The 18,382-nt window shown below is 61.2% G+C and overlaps 2 protein-coding genes across 2 annotated transcripts in view; both read right to left on the bottom strand.

The window, feature by feature from the left end:
- Positions 1 to 11,500, bottom strand: part of KCNH4 (potassium voltage-gated channel subfamily H member 4) — a 35,231-nt gene extending 23,731 nt beyond the window's left edge. Inside the window, exons 1-4 of the mRNA XM_030541098.1 lie at positions 11,425 to 11,500; positions 1,206 to 1,439; positions 614 to 745; positions 113 to 240 (exon numbers count right to left, since the gene is read on the bottom strand). Coding sequence (XP_030396958.1) covers positions 113 to 240; positions 614 to 745; positions 1,206 to 1,439; positions 11,425 to 11,500 — 570 coding nt within the window. The remainder of the gene's footprint in view (positions 1 to 112; positions 241 to 613; positions 746 to 1,205; positions 1,440 to 11,424) is intronic.
- Positions 11,501 to 16,054: 4,554 nt separating this feature from the next.
- HCRT (hypocretin neuropeptide precursor) lies at positions 16,055 to 18,313 on the bottom strand. Its single transcript, XM_030541561.1, has 2 exons — positions 18,072 to 18,313; positions 16,055 to 16,556 (listed from the first exon to the last, which is right to left on the bottom strand). The coding sequence occupies exons 1-2, from the start codon at positions 18,132 to 18,134 to the stop codon at positions 16,110 to 16,112; spliced, it is 510 nt and encodes a 169-aa protein (XP_030397421.1). The 5' UTR covers positions 18,135 to 18,313; the 3' UTR covers positions 16,055 to 16,109.
- Between the last annotated feature and the right edge of the window lie 69 nt (positions 18,314 to 18,382).

Raw genomic sequence — 18,382 nt, 5'->3', positions numbered from 1 at the left:
GCGGGTGCCCAAGGAGCCCAGCACAGAGGCAGGGGCGGAGCCCCGCCGGACACACAGACTGGGGTCGTTCGAAGCCGGACGGAGGCCGTGGGCGCAGGGGGTGGGTCCTTACGCTGTTGATCTTCATCTCGCCCCGCTCCTTGCCGGTGAACTGGCGGGTGAGCTGGTGCAGCACCGTCCGGCCCTGCCTGCGTGCCGCCCGCAGGTGGGAGCTCCCTGCCTTCTTGTTCCGGTGCTTCTCTGAAAGAGGTGGAAAGCGGCTCAGGCAGTGCTCAGAGCTGGGGCAGGGGGCAGGCGCTGTGTGTGCTGGGACTGGGCCCCGTCCCAGCTGCCCCCCTGCATGCCCCTAGGAAGGCCCCCTCCCCCTTCTCATTCACACTCCTCACCACCTGAGCAAGTGAAGACTATCCAGGGAGCATCTGGGCTGGTGGGTCCCTCGGGAAAGGGCCCGGCCTTCGGGGGCCAGTGCCATGGGGACCCAGCCTGGCTCCGAGCAGATGCCACCAGGACCACACTGGCTTGTCCCCTCCCCCATTCTGCTTCAGGCCCCAACTCCACCCCCTAGCATTCTCCCCCCAGCCCCACTTGCTTCCTGCCCCCGGCTAGGGCGCACCATCTCGCCTGTCGCCCGGGTGGCTCTTGCCCCGGCTCTCCGTGATGTCCTTGAAGGAGATGAGGAAGAGAACCACCTCCCCCTTCTCGTTCTTGATGGGCACAATGTCCAGCAGGCACCAGAAGGCGGCTCCTGGGGGGAGGAGGGGAAGGAGCTGAGCCGGGAAACACCCCCAAGGCCAGTGCCCCCCACCGCCGCCGGGTAGGGCTAGTCAGCACCGCTCCCGTTACGAGACCAGCTTGGTGCGGAAGCCCCCCAACCCCACAGCCAGCAGGGACCCAACTCTGCACCTTCAGCCCCAAAAGCAGGAGGCTCTAAGAAGTGAGTTATGGGAGTAACTCTAGGACCTGGTAGCAGTAGTAGGCTGTTATCCCCACATCAGCCAGTCACTAGAGAGGGCCACAGGACACACACTGAATTCATGGGTTAAGTGGAAAGCCTGGCGTGCTAGGAGCAGCTTCCTGTGCAGGATCAGCTGTGCTGTTGGCTAAGGGCCTGGAGCTGGCTCCTCTCCTTGGGGGACCCATGTAGTGTACAGGCCGGGGCTGGGCCCCATGAGTGCAGCAAGTCACGCGCCCGCCGCCCCACTCACCGCCCTTCTTGTAGAAGCAGACCTCAGTCTGGTACTCCTGCCTCCCATCCAGCACCTTCTCGATGCACTGCAGGACGGACTCGCTGGTCTCGGCCCCATGCAGGAAGCAACAGTTGCAGTTTTTCTGCATGACCTCGGTGCGGGCGAAGCCGGTGAGCTCGCAGAAGCCGTCAGAGCAGTAGACGATAGGGAAGCCGCGGTGAACCTGAGCGTTGGCCAGGATGAAGTTGCTGTCTGGAAAGAAGTAAATAGGCCCCAACCCCCCCGAGGGCCAGGTTAGTGCCCCGAAGGGGTCCTGGGAAGCATTTCCATTCTGAGCCTCCTCTCCCAGGGCGAGGGATAGAACCCAGGAGTTCCTGGCTCCCAGCCCCACCCCCACTCAAACCCACTGTTCCCCACTCCCTTCCCAGAGCCAGGGATAGAACCCGGAGTCCTAACTCCCAGCCCCGCCCTTACTCAAACCCACTAGTCCCCACTCCCCTCCCAGAGCCAAGGATAGAACCCAGGAGTCCTGGCTCCCAGCCCCGCCCCCACTCAAACCCACTAGTCCCCATTCCCCTCCCAGAGCCAAGGATAGAACCCAGGAGTCCTGGCTCCCAGCCCCGCCCCCACTCAAACCCACTAGTCCCCACTCCCCTCCCAGAGCCAAGGATAGAACCCAGGAGTCCTGGCTCCCAGCCCCGCCCCCACTCAAACCCACTAGTCCCCACTCCCCTCCCAGAGCCAGGGATAGAACCCAGGAGCCTGCATCCCAACCCTCTGTCCCAGCCCTGAGCCCCCTCCCACACCCCAAAACCCTCATCCCTGGCCCCACCCCACAGCCTGCACCTCCCCCCCGCACCCCAACCCTGAGCCCCTTCCCACACTCCAAACCCCTCGGCCCCACCCCTGCTGCACATCACCTCCAGAGTGGTGCACATAACAAAATTCATTCCGCACATGCCTGGGAAAAATCAGAGGGACTGCTGCCTGAGTCCTGGCTCCAACCACCTTGTGCAAACCTGCTAGACCCCACTTCCCTCCCAGGGCTGGGAATAGAACCCAGGAGTCCTGACTCCCAGGCCCTTCTGCTTTAACCACTAGACCCCCCTTCCTTCCTTCTCAGAGCTTGGGCTGGAACCCAGGAATTTCAGCTCCCAGCTCTCCCCTTCCTGCTCTAACAAATAGAGACACCCCCATCCTTGCTGAACCAGAAATAGGAGGAGTTTGTAAGTATATTGAGAATCCTAACAATAGCACTGATCCATTACTAAATGGAAATGGTAGAATTCTCAGTAATAATGCAGCAAAGTGTGACGTTCTGAGTGATATAATATCTCACTGAAAGATGACAGGGCCAGAAAGAGTTAATTAACTCACAGACTGACCTACCCATGGCCGAACTTTAGAGACTGGTTAGGAAGATCTGTAAATGAACAGAGCTTTGAAATGCAGCCGGCATTGTTAGAAGTAGAAGGGTAGATGTTTGCTCAGGTCTTGTGATGTATGCAAACAAGTCTTGTCTATTGCTATAGTTTTGATTCAAAGATCAAAAAAGAATATTAACATTTAGGAAGACACGAGTGAAATAGTTGTATTGTCTATGTCTCTTTGAAGGTTGTGGTAACCTGTATCTGAACTGTTTAATGGATAAATTATCCTGTGCTAACTGCCAGGCTGTTTAGGAGAAGGAAAGTTAAGCCTCCTGTTTTCTCAGGCCAAAAGGCTGCAGGAAATGTATAAAAACTCTGGGACACGATCCTGCTTCATCTCAGATTGCCTTGGGTTTCAAAAGGGGAAACCTTAAGCCACAAGGATTGAGATCCCCAGTCACTGACTGGAGTCACTCTGAATGTGGGCATTGGATTATAACCTATGGACTATTTCTAAAAGGACTTTTGGCAACTACAAGCTTACCTCTGCTATGCATCTGAACCTCAGTAATTGAATTCAAGTCGGTCTATATATAGATCTTTCAGCGAACACTCTCTCTCTTTTTGTTTTTAATAAATTTTAGCTTAGTTAACAAGAATTGGCTATAGCGTGTATTTTGTGTAAGATCTAAGTTATAATAGAACCCGGGTGTGTGGCTGATCCTTTGGGATTGGAAGAACCTTTTCTTTTATATGATGAGATAAGATTTTCAGGAATCATCATCATATCTGACATGTGTGTCTGGATGGAGGCCTGAGGCTGGGTACTTTAAGGGAACTGCGTTGTTTGGACTTCTGAGTAATCTGTATGGTAATATAGAAGCTGTTTTGTGCTGGCTTCGTAAATCTAAGTATTGTAACATCCACCAGTTTTGGGGTTTGGCTGCTCCGTTCTGTTTGCAGTTCACCCTAATTGAGTGACCTCAGCTGGCTCCCCCAGGCAGCAGCAGCATAGGCAGAAGCATTAAATAAATATTTCTGTTCTGTATTTTGAGAAAAAACTATGATGTAGTTGTGTCATAAGATAACTCTCTTTCCATTCCACTAGCATTTCAGGAGGATGTTAAACAGCAGCTAATAAAGTCAGACATTTTTAAAACAGCAGTTCCAGATAACTTGCACCCAACAGTTTTAAAAGAGCTGGCTGAGAAGCTTGCTTCCACTGGAGCCTGACAGGTACCTGTTCTTGGCCCTACACTATTTAACATTTTTATCAGTGTCCTGGAAGAAAACATAAAATCATCACTGATAAAGGTTGCAGATGACACAAAAATTGGAGAGTGGTAAATAGCTAAGAGGACAGGTCACTGATACAGATGATAGATCACTTGGTAAACTGGGTGCTAGCAAACACTAATACAGCCAAATGTCAACAAAGCCAACTAGGAACAAAGAATGCAGGCCACACACACAGGATGGGGACTCTACCTTGGGAAGCAGAGACTCAAGATTTGGACGGGAGGTGATAATCAGCTGAACATGAGTTCCCAGTGTGACGCTGGGGCAAAAGAGCTAACACGACCGCTGCTGGAACCCTGCGTCCAGTTCTGGTACCCACAGTTCAGGAAGGAGGTTGATAAATCGAAGAGAGGTCAGAGAAGAGCCATGAAAATGATTCAAATGTTAGAAAACCTGCCTGACAGTGAGACTGAAGGAGCTAGAGCTATTTCTCTTACCAACGAGCAGGTTAAGGGGTGATCTGGTCACAGCCTGCAAGTACCTTCATGAAAAACAAAAATTTAATCATGGGATCCTCAGTCTAGCAGAGAAGGGTCTAAAGGATCCAGTGCTGGAAGTAGAAGCTAGACAAATTCAGACTGGAAGAAGGGGTAAGTTTTTAACGGTGAGAGCAATTAACCCTTGGAACAATTCACCAGGGGTCATGGTGGATCGTTTAGAAACCAAGGCTGGCTGTTGCTCTGTTCTAGGATTAGGGCGTCTGCCCACAGCAGGGTAAGCGTGGGGCAAGTCCCTGGCCTGGGTCACAACGGTCCCTTCTGGCCTTGGAATCTATGAACCTAGGATGAGGGGGGCAGTTGGGGCGAGGAGGGGCCAGGGCTAGGGATCTGTCGTACATTACCAGCACTGGCCCTGCTCCCCTCCAGCCTCCGGAACCCTCCATGCCAAGCAGAGCCACATCGCCAACCCCGGGGTGACCGCACAGAAAGTACCCTGTGCAGCCACGTCCTGCTGCTATTCCTGAGGGTCCCTCCTCGCTTTGCCCACCCCTCGCGCCCGTGACGGTGGCCAAGGCAGGCTGCAGCCCCTCCTCCTGGCTGGGTGAGCTGACTACACCCTGCCCCTCGCCATTCAGCGAGAAGGCGAGCGCGGGAGCCCAGATATAGCTCCTGGTTTCCATCTTCACAGAGCTGTGGTGCCAAGCGAGCCGCACCTCCCCCTCGCCAGCTGGTGCCTCCACCCCCCCGGCACGGCTAAGGCAGCTTAACAGCAACAACAACTAACCCAGCCGGGGGCTGTGCCAGGGCTCCCCGCAGGCACGGCAGCCGGGGGCTTGCCATGGGCACAGGGCAAGGTGCGGGGAGATGAGCCCAGCTCCGAGGGCCTGTCCCTGCCACGCTGGGCGTCTGCCCACAGCAGGGTGGGCGTGAGGAGACTCCCGCATCCTAAAGGCAGGGTGCAGGTCGGCAGCAGGCCCTGCATGGTCCCAGAGACTGCTAGAGGGTGGCAAGGTTGGATCATTAGCGTTTTCCCCGCCCCACCGAGAAGAAGCCCGTGCAATGCCTAACTAGAGCTAGGCCAGGAGAGCCTTGCTCCGGGGCCCAAGGGGGCATGAACCAGCGTGGCCAAGCCCCTGGCCTCGCTGCTGCCAGTCGGCCCCAGCTGCCAGGCTGCTGGTGACTGGGTGGGAGCGCTGCCCAGCACCGTGCTGGCGGGCTCCCTGCCAGCGCAGACAGATGGCTTTGAGTGCACAGGAGCCTGTGCAGCCAGCGGGGTCAGTGGGCTGGTTTCCACCCACCAAGGGCAGAGCGGTGCCCTCGGCCAGTGTGCACGTGGCTCACAGGCTGATGCCAGCCCAGCAGTGCCTTGGCTGTAGCCCTGCGCCCCAGGGGCTGTAAGCCCAGCACCGGCACCATTCAGCACTCGTTGCCATGACAACAGGCAGCGATGGCACCTGTGGCCCGAGGGCAGGAGCAAGGACGGCTGAGGCCATGTCTGGAAAAAAGCCCCAGCTCCTGAGCCGCCTGCCCCTGCCAGGGGCGGCCCCAGGGCCTCACTGCTGCAGCTCAGAGCCGGAGGCACTGGGGAATCAAAACCCAAGGGCCATGGCTAAATTCTTGGCTCCTGGAGCCGGAGTTGCTGGCTTGGCCGGGGCGGGGAATTATAGAGGCTCCGCTCTCGGCAATGCAGGGTCCCCACCACCGCATAGCCCGGGCTCCTACCCCATGGCCTGCTGCCCCCGCCTGTGCTGCCCAAGCACCAAAGGGTGCCACCAGGGGGGTGGCATCACGCAGCAGGCCTGGGCCTGCTGCATGGGCGAGCCGGGGTTCATTTAGCACCAGGCATCGCTGGGACAAGCCCCCTTTCAGGTCTCATTAAACCCATCAAAGACACACTGATGCCTGAAGCCGAGAGTCTTTCAAAGAGCCTTGCCAGCAGCGCATCATCCTGGAAACGCAAACACAGCGTCCCGGGGAGCCTCTCCCCACGTGGGCCTGCGGCTCCCTGCTCCTCGCCCTGTTGCAAGCCAGCTCTGCTGTCGCTCTGGGGGCAATGGCCCCACACTCGTGCCTCATGTGTGTCTCCGTTCCCACTGCCCCTCCCTTCTTGGTGCCACCTCCTGCCAACCGACCCATGCACAGTGACAGCACAGGGATCCTCCCAGCGGTTACCCCAGTACCACGGCCTGGGACAGTGCACAGAGCTGTGTGTGTACAGCAGGGGAGATGCTGCCGGGGTGGCACCAGTAACACTACAGCCCCTCAGGACTCAGGCTCTGGTGGTTTCCAATGTCTGAGCCCAGCGAGATGCCCCCAGCAAACCAAGTGCCAACACCCCATCAGTGGCAGGGAGTGCAGTGACGGGTGAGCGGACGATGTGCCACCCGTCTGGCTGGGACACAAGCCAGGGCTGGCCCTGCCCTCAGCCGGCTGAAGGGGTCCCAGACCCTCTGCCAGGACTCAAGGAGCAGAACCTGTCAGCACTTCCCAGCCCTGGCAGCCCTTAGTGGCAAATCTGCTTCCTCTCCAGAGAGGGTTAACCCTTTCCTGGACCCTGCACGCAACTCCACTCCCTAGAACAGAGCCCAGGAGCCCTGGCTCCAGCCCCCTCCGGAGTCAGGAACAGAGCCCAGGAGCCCTGGCTCCAGCCCCCTCCGGAGCCAGGAACAGAGCCCAGGAGCCCTGGCTCCAGCCCCCTCCGGAGCCAGGAACAGAGCCCAGGAGCCCTGGCTCCAGCCCCCTCCGGAGCCAGGAACAGAGCCCAGGAGCCCTGGCTCCAGCCCCCTCCGGAGCCAGGAACAGAGCCCAGGAGTCCTGGCTCCAGCCCTCTCCGGAGCCAGGAACAGAGCCCAGGAGCCCTGGCTCCAGCCCCCTCCGGAGCCATGAACAGAGCCCAGGAGCCCTGGCTCCAGCCCCCTCCGGAGCCAGGAACAGAGCCCAGGAGTCCTGGCTCCAGCCCCCTCCGGAGCCAGGAACAGAGCCCAGGAGCCCTGGCTCCAGCCCCCTCCGGAGCCAGGAACAGAGCCCAGGAGTCCTGGTTCCAGCCCCCTCTGGAGCCAGGAACAGAGCCCAGGAGCCCTGGCTCCTTTCTCCTAACCCCAGTTGCAGCCTCCTCCCGGGAGCTCAGGTCGTTATGCAAATATCTGGTGCGTGTGGGGGAACAAAGCCCTGTGCTGCAGCGCGCTGGGAGTCAAGTGGGGGATGGGCTTTGAAAATATAATCACTGGGGGTGGGCAGGAGCCGTGTCATTGTCTGAAACATCTGAGCTGCGGGGACTGGCGGCTGCAGGGGAGCCGATCGCCCAGCCGGGCAGTAATTGCATGTGCCTTTATCTGTATTGTCTCTGCCCACTGGGCACAGCTGCAGTGACTCTTGTTCTTGGCTGCCGGCCAGCCAGCTCCCAGGGCCCAAGCCGTGCCCCAGTGCCCACCCCTCACCCAGGCGCAGCCCGTCCTCGCCAGCACAGCTCTCCCACTGGAGCTGGGGCCTGATCAGCATGGTGCTGGGTACGCAGGGAGCGGCCGTCTGCCACTGCCACACACTGTGCCAGCAGCTCCCAGACTGGGGGTCAGGCTGGACAGGAGGGTCCCTCCAGTGCCATGCGGCATTATCTTCAGAGAGCCCCAGCTGCACATTGGGACCCAGCCCCCCGCAGAGTCCAAGAGGCTCGGATCTGCCAGGGCTGGGCCTGTCTTAGATTATTAACTGCGGCACCAACCAGGGATGGCTCCATCCCAAACGTACATCATCTCCCCACATGAGCAAGGGTTTCCCCAAGTGCTGGGGCTGGGAGCAGAGCAGGTTGAGGGGGGCTCCTTCAGGCAGATCTGCCATCACCTGGCCTGCGCATTCAGCAGCTGGTGCCCAGACGAGCGACTGGCGGAGGAGCCCAGCCTTGCCCAGCCAGCAGAAAAGTCCCCAGGCTCTTCAGCAGAAAAGGGATCTTTGACAAAATGGGAATTGTCACCAAAAAAAATCCACTTAAAAAAAATTGGGCAGATTTGTTTAAAAAAATGAAAATCTGAACCTTGAAGAAGTCTCAGCTTTTGGCAACTAGAAAATGTCAGGGGGTTCTTTTGACAAAAAAACAAAATTTCTACGAAAAACAAAAACCCCACCTGTGTTCAACTCAATTTTCTGCTGGGGAGAATTCAGCAGTTTGCCAGCAGCTGCTCCCTGGGGCTCTGGGGTGAGTGAGAGCCACCCTGCACGTGAGCAGCTGCGACCAATGGGTGCACTCTGCACCTGCCCTTTCCCAAGCACACCAGCCCCATAAGCAGCCCTGGGCCGTTTGCTCCCCTCCCAGCTGCTCCCTGGTACTTCCTCCCTCTGTGGCTGGCCTGGGACGTGCTAACGCAAACCACAGCACAAGCCAAACCAGACAGCCCCCTAGCCCAGCCGCCAGGCCAAGATGGGCTAACAAGCCACCTGTGGCTATCGGGAAACCACACCCAGAGACCCTCTGAGATAAACCTTAGGCTACTCTGCTCACCTGAGCAGTGCCTGCCCCACCATCTACACCGCTAGCCAGCCCCAAGTCAGCTGGGCGTCCGGTGTCTGTGCTCTGCCTGGGGTGAGCTGCGGTGGCCTGGGAGAAAATGCAGCCCCGGGCTGGGCTTGGCTTTGTTCCAAATGGACCCTTGACAAAGCCCCATTCCCCGCCCCATGTGGGCCAGGCCAGGGAGGCCAATGGTAACTGTCCCTGGTGCTGAGTCTGGGACAACCTGGCAACGCAGAGAGAGGCACAAAATCCCTCGAGTCCATCAAGACAACAAAAGACTCAATGTGCTCTAACACAATACGTTCAGACTGGGCTCCCGAAATCCAGGCCGTGCTCCCCTCTGCCCCGACACAAACGATATTCAGTGTAATCCGGACACTGCTCTGGCTCCGCAGTGGGGGGATCAGTGCTCTCAGCCTCCCCAGTTATCTCCCCAGTGGCTCTGGTTCCCTCCTGGGACAGTCTTTCAGGGAGAGGCCAGTGTCTCGCTCCTGCAGCGGCCTAAGGGGTTAGGGCGGTTTCGTTAGCAAAAGCTGTCAGGGGGCCCCAGGAAATGCTAAATTAGTTTTCATTGATCTTTCTGGAAGTATTTAAATCACAATCCTCTTACGGGGAAAATCCCCGCATCTGCAATATGGCATTTTATTTTCAAAAAGCCATGCTTACTACACCTTCCCCCAGGGGTCAGCACTTTGAACAGGCTGTATTGTGAATTCCAGTGGGGGGGTTCACCCGAGCGGAGGGCTCTGAACAGGCCAAGCTCTCTCAGGACAAGGGCAGATGAGGTCTGCGGGTTTTTTGACACTTTCCACCAACTGACAGGTCAGCAGGAAGATATAAAGACACTTTTCCCTTCTCCGGGCCGCACACGGATTGTGCACAACATGAGTAGGAGTGAGCAGTGTGCCCAGAGAGAGATCCCGGCCCTCGCCTTCACTGGGGGCTGTTATGCCAGTGTCCCCGTCTTAGACCTTGGGCGACGAATCTGTCACAGAGGCTGTGATTTTATGAGACCGCCATGACCCCTCGAAAAGTCCAATAATTCAGCCCCAGATGTGGGGCTCGGGTTTCAGTCCCTGGCGACGGAGCTTGGGCAAAAATAAACCCGTGATTTCTTGTTTATTGCCTGCGCCCCATCCGTGACTTTTCATAAAAATACTCATGCCAAAATTGGAGCCTTATGGGCCCTTCCTGCCCAGGGAGAGCGACCTGGCTGCCATCACTGCTCCCCGGAGGTACTGTGGGGTGACACAAAATAGCCTCAGCGTTGGCCAGATACACCAAACCTTCTCATACCCCCAGGTGCCACTTGGACACAGCCCATCCCCCACGGCGGCAGAGCGGAGCAGCCTTATTTGGAAATTACCAGTCATCTTTATAGTGGGGGCACAGGGGATGCTGGGATGGGCTGGGGGTCAGCGTGGGGGGCCTGGCTGGGCAGGGGGGCAGCCCCATGGGCTGGGGATCCTTGAGCAGTCTCCCAGAAGCAGCAGAAAGGGGACATGCCTGGCAGCTCCCTGGATCCTGGGGCACTGATGCAGACACCCCCTCCCCACCCACTCCCAGTCTGCGGGGACCCAGCGCAGGCACATACAGCCCCCCCCCTTAGCAGGGCCAGGGGCGGGGGAGGGAGTCATTGCACTTGGCTCAACAATAGAAGATCAATCCCCAGCCCCAGGGTTGTGGGGGGCTCTGTGTGGCCAGGAATCCCTGCTACTGACCCTACCCTCCAGCTGCAGAAGGGGGTCACGCAGGGCAGCTGGCCTGGGACTGAGGTCACGGATCCCTGGTATCGATACCTCCCCCCCAGACAAGCCCCAGACGCAGTTTTGCTACTACCCAGAGCCTGGGGGGGCAGGCAGCTTCCTCTGGAGGCAACCCGGCCCCAGGAGAGGGGTCCCTCTAAGTCTGGCCCGGAGAGTCCAACCCTATTGTCCAGTAGGAACCTCCCCGCCTGGCCCGGGGGCGCAGGCGGGGTCCCCCCCAGCTCTGCCTGGCCCTTGGATGCAGCCACCCCCCACCATCCCTGCCTGGCCCGGGGGGCGCAGCCACCCACTCCCATCCCTGCCTGTCCCCGGGGTGCAGCCTCCCCAGCTCTGCCTGCCCCCGGGGCGCGGGCGGGTCCTCCCACCTCTGCCCTGCCCCGGGTGCAGCCCCCCCCAGCTCTGCCTGCCCCCAGGGCGCAGGCGGGTCCCCCCACCTCTGCCTGCCCCCGGGGGCGCAGCCACCCACCCCCATCACTGCCCAGCCCCGGGGTGCAGCCCCCCCAGCTCTGCCTGCCCCCGGGCGCAGGCGGGTCCCCCCACCTCTGCCCGGCCCCAAGGCGCAGCTCCCCCCCAGCTCTGCTTGCCCCCGGGCGCAGGCGGGTCCCCCCACCTCTGCCCGGCCCCGGGGTGCAGCCCCCCCCAGCTCTGCTTGCCCCGGGGCGCAGGCAGGTCCCCCCACCTCTGCCCGGCCCCAAGGCGCAGCTCCCCCCCAGCTCTGCTTGCCCCCGGGCGCAGGCGGGTCCCCCCACCTCTGCCCGGCCCCGGGGTGCAGCCCCCCCCAGCTCTGCTTGCCTCGGGGCGCAGGCGGGTCCCCCCACCTCTGCCCGGCCCGGGCCCCCAGGCTGCGCGGCGGAGACTCACGGCTGCCATCGAAGCGCCTGGCGATGGTGTCCAGGAACGTGTTCTGCGGGGCCAGCAACCCCTTCATCACCGGCATAGCCCCGCCGCCCGCTCGCCCGGCCCGCGGGCTGCCAGCTCGGGCAGGGCTCCGGCGCCAGGTGCAGCCCGTGCGCCGCCCGCTCCGCTCCCCGCTAATCCCGGCCGGGCTGCTCGGCGCGGCCCCGCCCCGGGGGACCCTGCGGGCGACAGCCGGGGGGGGGGGTCGGGGAAGGAAACCTGAGCCCAGGGATGTGCCGGTGGGGGGGCTGACCCAGAGACAGTGTGTGGGGCGGAACCCTGCTCCTAGGGACATTCCCGGGGGGGGGACCCTGCACCAAGGGACATTGGGGGGGGGGACCCAGCGCCCGGGGACATTGCGGGGGGGGACCCTGCACCCAGGGACATTGCGGGGGGGGACCCTGCACCCAGGAACATTGTGAGGGGAGACCCAGCGCCCGGGGACATTGCGGGGGGGACCCTGCGCCCAGGGACATTGCAAGAGGGGGGAGCCTGCACCCAGGGAGAGAGCTGAGGAAGGATGGCTCTGAACCCAGGGACTGTGCAGGTGGGAGGGGGGACCCTGACAGTGCGAGGGGGGGAGGCTCTGGGGTCCCTGCCCCAGCCTGAAGCGGGTTTTCCTTCCCACTGCCCTGGCTGAGCTGACATCAGCATGGAGCTGAGCGCCCTGCCCCGGGTACATTTCCCCCCAGGCTGAAGCTGCAGCAGGTTGGCTGGTGGCACTGAAATCTCAGCTCCGTGCCAGGGCTCCCTGCCAGCACCGGGTGCCACGGCCAGGGCGGGCAGGCCCAGGGTTTCGGAAACTGCTTCAAGCAGCGCAGCCCCGGGGGGGGGGACGCTCAGGGCGGCTCAGCCTGGCCTGCCAAGCAGAGACTGGGCTCCCCCCCCCTTAGGTGGAGCAGGTGGCTGGGTGCAGAGCCTGGGCCTTGGAGAAGTCCCTGGCCTCCTGCCCTGGCCTGGCGTCTCCACAGGGAGTTCCAGGAGGAGCAATAAAGGGGGTCACAGAGGATCCAGGGGAAGCTGCAGGGTTTCCCGTCAAACCTTGAGCGTAGCAGCACCGGGGCCCAGGAAGGGACCACAGCAGAGGGTGCTGGGGCGGGTGTGAGAGAAGAGTCTGGCTGCAGTGGGACGTCCTAGAGGAAGGCTGGCCCCATGGGCAGCACAGGAGACCCAGGGTCAAGTCCTTGCTCTGCCACACCCCTGGGGGTACTGGGACCAGTCACATCAGGGCCCTGTTCCTCAGCTCCCAGTGGTGCAAGGGAGCCTGAGTCCTGCCCTGCACACGGGGGCTGCAGGGCAGGGCTGGTGCACAGATATTTTGTGCCCTAGGCGAAACCTCCACCTTCTCCTTCCCCTCCCCGCAGAGCATCGCTTATTATCAACTTTCAAAAATGAAAACTGCATCATGTGGCCTTAGTCATTAGAATTAACACACGTTTGGCTTGAATATCTATTTATTTCATTAGTCTACATATTTAATGCAAATAAATGGACCTTGGGTCTCCTGCCTGGGGCTAGAGTCCCTCCTGCCCCCCCATGGATCTGGAAAGAGCTGAGTCCCTCCTGCCCCCCCATGGATCTGGAAAGGGCTGAGTCCCTCCTGTTCCTCCTGCCCCCCCCATGGATCTAGAAAGGGCCGAGTCCCTCCTGTCCCCCCATGGATCTGGAAAGGGCTGAGTCCCTCCTGCCCCCCATTGATCTAGAAAGGGCTGAGTCCCTCCTGCCCCCCCCCCCCACGGATCTGGAAAGGGCTGAGTCCCTCCTGCCCCCCCCCGGATCTAGAAAGGGCTGAGTCCCTCCTGCCTCCCCCCACGGATCTGGAAAGGGCTGAGTCCCTCCTGCCCCCTCCCCCCCGATCTAGAAAGGGCTGAGTCCCTCCTGCCCCCCCCGGATCTAGAAAGGGCTGAGACCCTCCTGCCCCCCCCCCCCCCGGATCTAGAAAGGGCTGAGTCCATCCTGCCCCCCCCCCACGGATCTGGAAAGGGCTGAGTCCATCCTGCCCCCCCCATGGATCTGGAAAGGGCTGCGTTGGGGATCAGCGCACAGAGCTGGGAGTCGGGATCTGGTGTCTATTCTCCAGCCTGGCACCAACTGACTGGATGAGTGCAGGCAAGTTACTTCCCTGGTCTGGGCTTCAGCTCCCCCCAGCGCTCGCTGAGGTGTGAAATGGTTCGTTGCTCCTGGGCTGGCCCGTGCAATGCAGGCGGGAGGGGGTGGCTGAAGGCGAGGACAGAGTTCCAGCCTCCGTCATGACCCTCCTAGTTGCTTTACTCTGCCCCACGCCAGTCTCTGCTGACGCCCCTTACTCAGAGAGCTCTGGCCCAGGACTGAGACACCAGTGTCATTCTGGGCCTGATTTTCAGAGCTGCTGAGCACCTGTGGTTCCCCCATTGTCTGTAGGACCTCCAGGGTTCTCAGTATTTCTGAAGCTCAGGGCAATTTATTTCAAATGCTGAGCCAGGACTGAGCCAGCAAAGGCAGGTCCGTACACACCCCCCAGTCCACAGCAGATCTCCCATCAGTAACAATCCAAGCGATGAGGAGAGGGATGAGGGTGGTTGGCCCAATGCTGGGAGTGGGGCAGATGTGGCCCTAAAGTGGTCACTAAACTTCTATCTAGTAAAGTTACTGGTGCCTCTGCCGTCATCAGATCTCTTGGGTGCTGCAGCCTGCCCAGGGTTCAGCTGCACTTAACCTGAGTTGCTCACACACCTGCAGTGGTTGTGCACCGGGCAATTGGTCACCCATGTTACATCATAAGCTGGTTCTGACAGTGGGTGTCGTAATTAGACTTAAGAGTTACCGCTGCATTTCCTAGCTCTGTTGTCCCAAGCTGGCTGCAGACTCAGGCAGACAGAAGAACTGTGTCAGCTAGACACCCATCACCTTTGGAAGATTTTCCTCGTAGCCATAAAGGCTTGAGACAGCCGTGTTGCTTCACTGAAAACTTGCAGTGTGCTGCCCCTGAATCCCAGATTAATACCGTGTGTGGGCAGGTGCAGAGCTCAGGGCTTGAAGGCCTCTGGTCTAATGGTCTGAGCCAGCACAGAACTAGGAGCCTCGATCTCCTGTGTTCAAAGCAGGACTCCGACAATGACTCCCCGGGTGACCTTGGGCAAGTCACATCCCTGTTCTCTGCCTCAGTTTCCCCCCAAAATGGGGCTCTCTTTACCTGCTCCACAGGGCTGCAGGGATGGATGGGGATGAAGCCTTGGAAGGTGGTACGTGCTGAGGACGGTTACACTTTTGCAGCTCTTTAACCCTGTATCCTCTGGCAGGGCCATGATCCACCCCTGCAGGTGGACCGGTGGCCACGGTCTTCTCTTCCTTTCCCCTCCACCCCCTGCCACTGCATTGCTGTCAGTAGGGCCAGCTGCAGGCGGGCTGATGTCACCTGCTCTGATCTGCAGCCGGCAGCGGATCCGGGCCTGCCAGAGCTGGAGGGAGGGGGCTAGGGAGCAATGTGGCAGCCCCGGAAGGAGGCGGCTCCGGGCTGGCGGTGGGGGGCGCGGGCGGGCAGTGATGTGGGGCACGGTGGAGGGAGGTGGTGGGGTCTGCAGTTGCAGAGGACACCTGCAGAGGTAGGTGCTAACGCGGTTGCGAGCGGCTAGTTCCCCTGCTGGGAGCAATAGAGTAAAAAAAATGGGGGGGCACAGCTTTTTGGCACCCCCAAATCTTGGTGCCCTGGGCGGCCGCCTAGTTCACCTGGGGTTACATCGGCCCTGCTGCAGGGCATGGAGCAGGCAGGGCAGAGGCGGGGAACCAGGGTCTCACTAACTGTAAGGGGGGGTTGCTTCTCCAGGCTCAAGAGCTGGGGGCTGCTCTTGTCCCCCCCCGCCAGGCCCAGGGCAGACTTGGGGCTGACCCCTAGCTGTGAGTCTGTGTGCAGCAGCAACCCAGCACAGCGGGGCCAGGTTTTTTTTCGACACTGCCCTCTAGCTGCCAGTGCTGAGGGGCGGGAGCTGTTCAGACACCGAGCAATAGACCGGAGCATCTGCTGCATAAATCGCATGCTGCGAGCCGCAAACCACCGGCCCGGGAACCCCGGCCACGGCCCTGCTGCCGGCTGGTGGGAGAACAGCCCCCCGGGTGCCTGCAGTGGGAACGCAGGGTGCTCCTGGCTCAGGCCGGAGCCATCCCAGCCAGGCCCGTGCAGCCAACTCACCCGCTCCCAGGTCGGCCTGCCTTGCAGAGCGTTCGGCCTGCCGGCCAAGGGGGCGCGATTCCCAGTGAGCGCAGCTCATTGGCAAACTGTCTCCCAGGCTCCTTCGGTCTCTTTCTCGAGAGACCCTCCCCTTAGCCATGGGCTCCAGCAGCAGTCCCCTGTCCCTGCCGGGGGAGCTGCCATGTGCTGAGCTTGCCCTACTCAGGGTGGTCCAGCACCTCCTCCCTTCTGCCCCAGCCAAGGCAGCGGGGCTCAAACCTGGGCCACCAGGCCCCTCACACCTACATGACAGCAGCTGGCTGCTGGAGCTGCTGGCCAGCCCCCCGGGCACCCCAGCTCTCCCCCCCAGCCACAGCGTTCCTGGGAGACAACATGCCAAGCAGACAGCTGTGAGCCTCAGGCCAGGGTTTATTTGTAAACGACCCCGTGGTGCCTGCAGTCATTGAGAGTCCCCGTGGTTCCACCCTGCCCCTCCCCGCCCACTTCAGAAAAAGCTCTTTGCAGCCCCCCGGCTCCGGCCCTTGGCAGAGTCCTTGTCCAGCTGGCCCCGGCACTCCCTGGTGCTGGTGGGCTCAGTGTTGGCGGCACACATGGCTGGAGGCAGCAGGGCGTCCGTGCTGGGGGAGACGGCCTGGCAGGCTGAGGCTGGCTGCTCTGGCGCCAGCTCTGCCCGCTTGCCCATGGTGAGGATGCCGGCGGCGTGCTTGCCCGAGCCGTGCAGCAGGCGGTAGAGCTGGCTCTGGAAGGCCCGTGAGCCGCTCTTCCTCTTACCCAGCGTGAGGATGCCGGCGGCGTGGTTGCCCAAGCCATGCAGCAGGTCATAGACACGGCAGGGGCAGGTCTTCTGGCGGCAGCACATGGGCACGCTGTGCCGGGCCGCAGCCAGGGAGCAGAGCAGTGCCAGGAGCAGGAGGCAGGAGGACCTGTGGAGCTGCGGGCGCAAGAGCCAGGCATTAGTGCAGGGACAGGCTGGCACTGACGGGGTTAAGCCCGAGACACCCCAGCCCCCCTCTGCCCCAGGCTGCGGATCTCAGAGCCAAGCTGCAAAGAAGCTACCAGGCGGGCTCAGTCCAGGGGCCCATCTAGCTTGGCGTCCTGGCTCTGACAGCCCCTGCAAGACGCCCTGCAGTGCTGAGCTGCCCGGCTCCAGGAGCCCTGCCCCGACCCCACTAGTGACAGGTCGGCTGGTGCCCAGCAACCAGCCCATCCCAGCTGGGGGGGGCAACAAGCCCCCCCCATCTTGCAGGCCCAGCCCCACCCTCTCCCAGCAAACCCCACGTGGGCGCCACCTCACTGCCCTGCCCCACCGTGAACCCTCAGCAAATGCTTCCCCTAAAAGACCCCGCACGCCCCAGTCTCCCATAGCCACCCCCTAGCCGGCTTCCCAGCAGTAGCTAATCACACCTCACCACACCCCTCGGCACTAGCTGGGCTGCATGACCCTCCCATGGCAGCACTAGAACCCAGGAGTCCTGACCCTTTGCCCCCACCGCCCTCCCAGAGCCAGGCCTAGCACCCAGGAGTCCTGCCTGGCACACGCCCTATGCACAGACCCTGGCAACCTGCTCCAAAATCCAAGACAAAGGGAGCAGACACACACTGTCCCCTGCCCCTCACCCCATGGCAACACTGCAGCCCCCGCCCCTTTCCATGCAGGAGAAACAGCCACGGCTGCAATTAGCGCTAATTGGCCCCCTGGCTGGCAGAGGGTGCGTCATGGAGACCAAGCTGCCCCCAGGGAGCCCTCCGGGGTGAGGCGGGACTGGTGCAGGTGGGACGCTCAGCCTGGTTTGTGCATGGCCGGCGGGGTCAAATGTAACAGCTGCTGGGTCTCCCTTTAACACTGAGCGGGACTCGGTTCTGCAACACCCGGTGCTGAGCCAGCCCAGTGACCCCGTGCAACGCCCATGCAATGCACCACGGTGCTGAGCGGGGAACAGTTCACGCAGCGGACGCAGGGCCACAGGTGACAGGCCGGGGAGAGCCAGGCCCAGCGTGCAGCCCTAGGAGGTGGTTTCACCTCACAGCTTGCCCAAGCAGGTCTTGGCCTCCCCAGTGTCCTACACGGCCCAGCAGGCCGGCTCCAGGGCTCGTGTGGCAAGGGAGGGGGCGTCTCGGCGGGTTCTGGGACCCCACTGGGATCAGGAGAGACACCGGGAAGGGACAAAGCAGATACCATTTGCACCCCGGCCTGCGTCACCTGAGGGCAGGACGGGCTGTGCTGGGCTCCTCCCCAGAGCTGCTCACCACAGGGGTGCATAGGGCGGGGAGACACGCAGCCTGGGTTCAAGGCCACCATCGTGCTGCCCCATCACCGTGCTCTGCTCCCCCTCGTGCTGCACGCTTGCCCCCTCCCCAACTGTGCCCTTGCTGGTGTGAGACCTCCCTGCACTGTGGCCTCCCGTCTGCCCAACCCAGCCCTGGCAGCCAGGCCCTGACACCGTACCTTGGCGTTGGGCACCTCCATGGGTCCGAGGTGTCTGCGGGGACCTGAGCGAAGCTTTGGCATGACCCAGTGAGGAGCAGCAACGCCCTGAGCTGCTCTCCCTGGCAGCCCAGGCTTTTATAGGGCCAGGCTGCCCCGAAGCTCATTCCCAGTGGGGCTGGGGCTGCAGGACGGGCCAGGCTCCGGGAGACACGCGCCCATTGTTCCCCGTTGCCTGGAGATGGGCAAGGCCCGTTCCCTCATTTGTGGCTCCCCATTATGCGGTGGCCGGAGCCAAGCGGCTGGTGGTCGTGCGGGATGCAGACGGGCCG

Source organism: Gopherus evgoodei, chromosome 23, assembly GCF_007399415.2.
Source record: "Gopherus evgoodei ecotype Sinaloan lineage chromosome 23, rGopEvg1_v1.p, whole genome shotgun sequence".
In the NCBI taxonomy this organism is placed as follows: domain Eukaryota; kingdom Metazoa; phylum Chordata; order Testudines; family Testudinidae; genus Gopherus; species Gopherus evgoodei.
This window is presented reverse-complemented; position numbering and strand designations above follow the sequence as displayed.

Excerpts from the sequence above, each read along its gene's own strand:
- HCRT (XM_030541561.1), bottom strand. The coding sequence starts at position 18,134 with ATGCCAAAGCTTCGCTCAGGTCCCCGCAGACACCTCGGACCCATGGAG. Across the intron at positions 16,557-18,071 it reads TGGAGGTGCCCAACGCCAAG|CTCCACAGGTCCTCCTGCCT; the intron begins GTACGGTGTCAG and ends TTGCGCCCGCAG.